Below are 4,152 nucleotides of genomic sequence, written 5' to 3' on the forward strand. Positions count from 1 at the left end.
AACTATGAAAAAATAAACCGTTGTTGGCAGAGTTTGCATTCAATGTTTTTCGAGTCACCCGGTACTTTGTAAATGTACTTTAATGAAATGCTGCCATACCACAGATTTCTTTGCCATTTTGACTAATAACACCGACAAAGTAGGCTATGGCAGAGTTTGTAGTTTGGGCAGCCAATTGTGCTCGTGCCGTGTGCAAAATACCAAAACAAAGCGCAGATTAACGAAAGGGAAAACAGTAACACCGTTTCTTTTAAATTATATATTTTTAGAGTTGCTTTATTTGTCTTAAATAATATAATCTACAATTTCTGTAGAACATTTAATTAATTCAGCAATGATGACACAAGCGGGAATCAGATCTCACACTGCCATATCGGCAGCTCGACTAAAAAAATCCTAGTCGACCAAGAGCATATCGACCAGAAAATCGACTAGTCGACTGAGTGGGGACAGCCCTAGTATTCGTAGATGGTACAAAGGGGAACTTCCATTGGGGAAGCCCTGGCAGATAAGTGGTAATCTAGCCACCACTGTGACAGGTCCCTAGTAGAGGGCCTGCAGAAGGCTGCCAGGGTTGGGAGCGGGTGATTGTGGCCACACGAAGATGTTTTTCTGCTTGGTGATCCCCTTCCACAGCTTGACATATCGACTCATAGTTTTGAAGGGGCCCTTGACACTGAAACGTGTCAAGGATTTCAACATTGTCGGCTCTCGTTTGGCTTGTTAGTCATCCAATCTGTGTTTTTTGCCTGCTTGCATTCACGGAACATGTTAGTGTGGCACACCCAAAGTTTGTCCTGGACGTATTTGTTCATTGTTTGCCTTGGACTGAAAACCATTTCGCAATCCTGTCTGAGAATTTTAGTCTAATTAGAGCGAGGTATCAATGTGTTGTCTTAGGAGCGAGCCTTCTCTGCTACGATGTTGTTCATCAGTCATCACCACAAGTGTTGCTGGTTTAGTGACAGCGCACATGCCCATAATTCAACATCCCTGCTTTACAAATAAGGTGCATTTAAGACGCAGTCTAAATGTCACGAGTGGAGTGAGGGAACAAGTTGTTCCAGGTGTTTTTTGTTCAGGCTAGAAGCATCTGAACAGCTGCTCCCCCACAGCACCTGTTGCCCTCTCCTCCCATCCTTCGAGTCGGATCCTTCGGTGTCAGGCTGGGGGAAGACCTGAACGAGAGATGGAAAGGGCTCGCTGGGCTGAGGCCGTGATCACGGGGGGGGGGAGGGCGTTTGGCGGTTCTCCTTCGGCGTGTGCCGGCAGCGGCAGCTTCCTGCTCGCGACCGGCGCAGAGGGACGAGGAACGGAAGCGGCCTGTCCGTCGCCTGACGGATGAGGGCTCGTTTGTTTAGCTGCCGGTCTTCGGAGATGACTGCCTCGACGCAAAAAGACCCTCGTCTCCTCCCTCCTCTCTCTATCCCCCCCCCCCCCTTCCTTACCCCCCCCTCCTCCCCCCCACCTCCCCTCTTCTCACCCCACCCCCTCCCCCTCTGCGGCCCACATTCGAAAGTTCCTGTGCATGAGCTTAAAAAAGAAAAGTGAAGGGAGGAGGTAGTGTGTGTGTGTGTGTGTGTGTGTGTGTCGGAGAGGGGGGGGGCGTGCAGAGAGGGGGCAGAGTAAGGGGGGTGGTCGTCATGGATTCCTCACCATGGCAACCGACAAACGTTTACAAAGCATTGAGGAATTTCCTCATATCAGCTGGATTGCTGGAGCCCCCCAGAGAACGAGCTCTCGTTTTGAACCGAGCGCTGGAGATCATCAGGGCCCTGGCGGGGGGAAGCAGCCCCACGGACGGCTTCATCTTTTCTTCTTTCCCGCATTTTATTTATTTTTTTCCTTCTTTTCCAGGGACCGGGGAAGTCGTCCTTCCCCTTCTCCCCTCTTCAATTCTTCTAAACCCTTTCCCTCTCCTCCAGCACGCCCTCCCTTTCTCGTTTCAGAAGAGAGAGCCTTTGTGTCTCACTCCCATGTTTTTAACTCTTCTCTCCCCTCGCCAACACCGCATGCCCATGCCCCCCCCCCCCCCCCCCCCCCCCCCCCAGCAGAATTCAGACTGAGCGCACACAGTTGGGAGGGCATGGTCGTCCATCAGGGGCCGTTCGCTTACCTTACACGTCCACCTGCCTCCGTAATTACGCTGCCGGATCCAGCCTCCGATATGTAGTCGCTGTTCCAGTCAGAAAGGCTAGAGGTGAGCCGCGGAGGGGGATTGGATGTTGACTCAGCTTGACTTGGCAGGACAGGCCAGGTTCCCCCTGGGCAGGGAGAATGCCCTGGCGCCACTCACAGGCGTGGTGTGAAAAGAGCATTTGTCTTGCCGGGGACAGCCTGTGTATGGCCCAGGGACTGGCGCTGGGAAGATGCTGTTGTTTGGCAGGTCCCTGTGTCTTAACTTGGGGGGCTGTCTTTTGTGGTGCCTGTGCTCATGTGCCTTCTCTCTCTCTCCCTATGTCTCTCTCCCTCTCTCTCTCTCTTTCTCCACCCCCCCCTCCTGCAGTCCCAGCATGCAGAGCTCCGAGGGAGGGTCCGATTCGTCGTCCAGTGTGGCGCTGCGCACAGTCCACCTCAGCCCAGGCCCCTGTGGTGCAGCCCGTCCCTGCCTCACAACAGGTAACCCTCCCTCCCCCCCCTCCTGAAACCAGGTCTCACGCCCCTGAGGGGAAAAAATATGGTTTTTTATTTACTTGTGTTGTCATGAACTGGTCTCCATTAACACAAGCCTGAAAACCGGGTGCCTGCAACCGCCAAAGTACAAAAAAAATAAAATAAAAATCTGCTCCCCCCCAAAAAATCATACTTTGTGGTCGCCAGTAAATAACTGAAAAGGCCTAAACCGAGCAACGCAAAAAAAAATGTATTGGCTTGGAGGTGGAAATATCACAGAAGGAGAAGACTTTAGCTTTCCCTTCAGCTCTCTCTCACTTTGCATTGGTCACTTTAGTAGAAAAAAAGAAACCATAGAGAAGATCTTCATGAGAATCCGAGTTGTGTTGTGCTGTGAGTGTGAGAGAGAAAGACCATGCTAATGTGTGTGTGAGAGAGAAAGACCATGCTAATGTGTGTGTGAGAGAGAGAGAGAGACCATGCTAACGTGTGAGAGAGAGACCATGCTAACATGTGAGAGAGAGACCATGCTAACGTGTGAGAGAGAAAGACCATGCTAACGTGTGAGAGAGAGACCATGCTAACGTGTGAGAGAGAGACCATGCTAACGTGTGAAAGAGAGACCATGCTAACGTGTGTGAGAGAGAGACCATGCTAACGTGTGAGAGAGAGACCATGCTAACGTGTGAGAGAGAGACCATGCTAACGTGTGTGAGAGAGAGAGACCATGCTAACGTGTGAGAGAGAGAAACCATGCTAACGTGTGAGAGAGAGAGACCGTGTGAGAGAGAGACCATGCTAACGTGTGAGAGAGAGAGACCATGCTAACGTGTGTGAGAGAGAGACCATGCTAACGTGTGAGAGAGAGAGAGACCGTGTGAGAGAGAGAGAGAGCATGCTAACGTGCGATAGAAAGAGAGAGACCACGCTAACGTTGTGTCTTCCTTCCAGAGGGTTCTGGTCCAGGCGACAGGCTCGGCTCAGAAGGGAGCACAGGTACAGCAGCTTTCAGTACCCAGAGTGCAACAGGTCCCCCAGCAGGTACACATGCCCCCCCCCCTCCCTCCTCCAACCAATCACAGCCTAGCCCCACGCAGCACGCCCCCCACTCACACCAATATCACCTACATAGATTTCCTTCAAGCAAAGGACATTCTCTGCGTTTTTTTATAGTGCAATTTCAGAATGATTTGGACAGTTGGCTTGCTTGGCTGTCAATTCGATTTAGCGTCGGTTTTTGGCAGGGCTCAGTGTTTCAGAGCGGATAGCCTTTCAGTCCCACAGGCCCCATGCCGTCTACAAGAACCCCAGAACATGGGGAATCTCAATGCTGCCCAGAATACGACTTACCTGGACGTGTGTCCATAGACAAGCAGCATGTAGCCTTTTCCCTGCTCTCCGCCCCTGATCGAGGACACAGCTTGATGCTCGCTTGTTTGTTTGTTTACTCCTTCGTAGGTGCAGCAGGTGCAGCATGTCTACCCCCCGCAGGTTCAGTATGTCGGGGAGAGTGGAGAGGCTGTCTACACCAACGGAACC

At 51.6% G+C, this 4,152-nt stretch overlaps 1 protein-coding gene across 1 annotated transcript in view; it reads left to right on the top strand.

Annotated features, from left to right (window-relative positions):
- Window positions 1–2,199: 2,199 nt before the first annotated feature.
- The window catches only part of rfx2 (regulatory factor X, 2 (influences HLA class II expression)), an 11,916-nt gene continuing 9,963 nt past the window's right edge, over window positions 2,200–4,152 (top strand). Inside the window, 4 exon segments of the mRNA XM_067230218.1 lie at window positions 2,200–2,564; window positions 2,566–2,619; window positions 3,565–3,654; window positions 4,072–4,152. Coding sequence (XP_067086319.1) covers window positions 2,370–2,564; window positions 2,566–2,619; window positions 3,565–3,654; window positions 4,072–4,152 — 420 coding nt within the window. The 5' untranslated portion in view covers window positions 2,200–2,369.

Source organism: Osmerus mordax, chromosome 27 (assembly GCF_038355195.1).
Source record: "Osmerus mordax isolate fOsmMor3 chromosome 27, fOsmMor3.pri, whole genome shotgun sequence".
In the NCBI taxonomy this organism is placed as follows: domain Eukaryota; kingdom Metazoa; phylum Chordata; class Actinopteri; order Osmeriformes; family Osmeridae; genus Osmerus; species Osmerus mordax.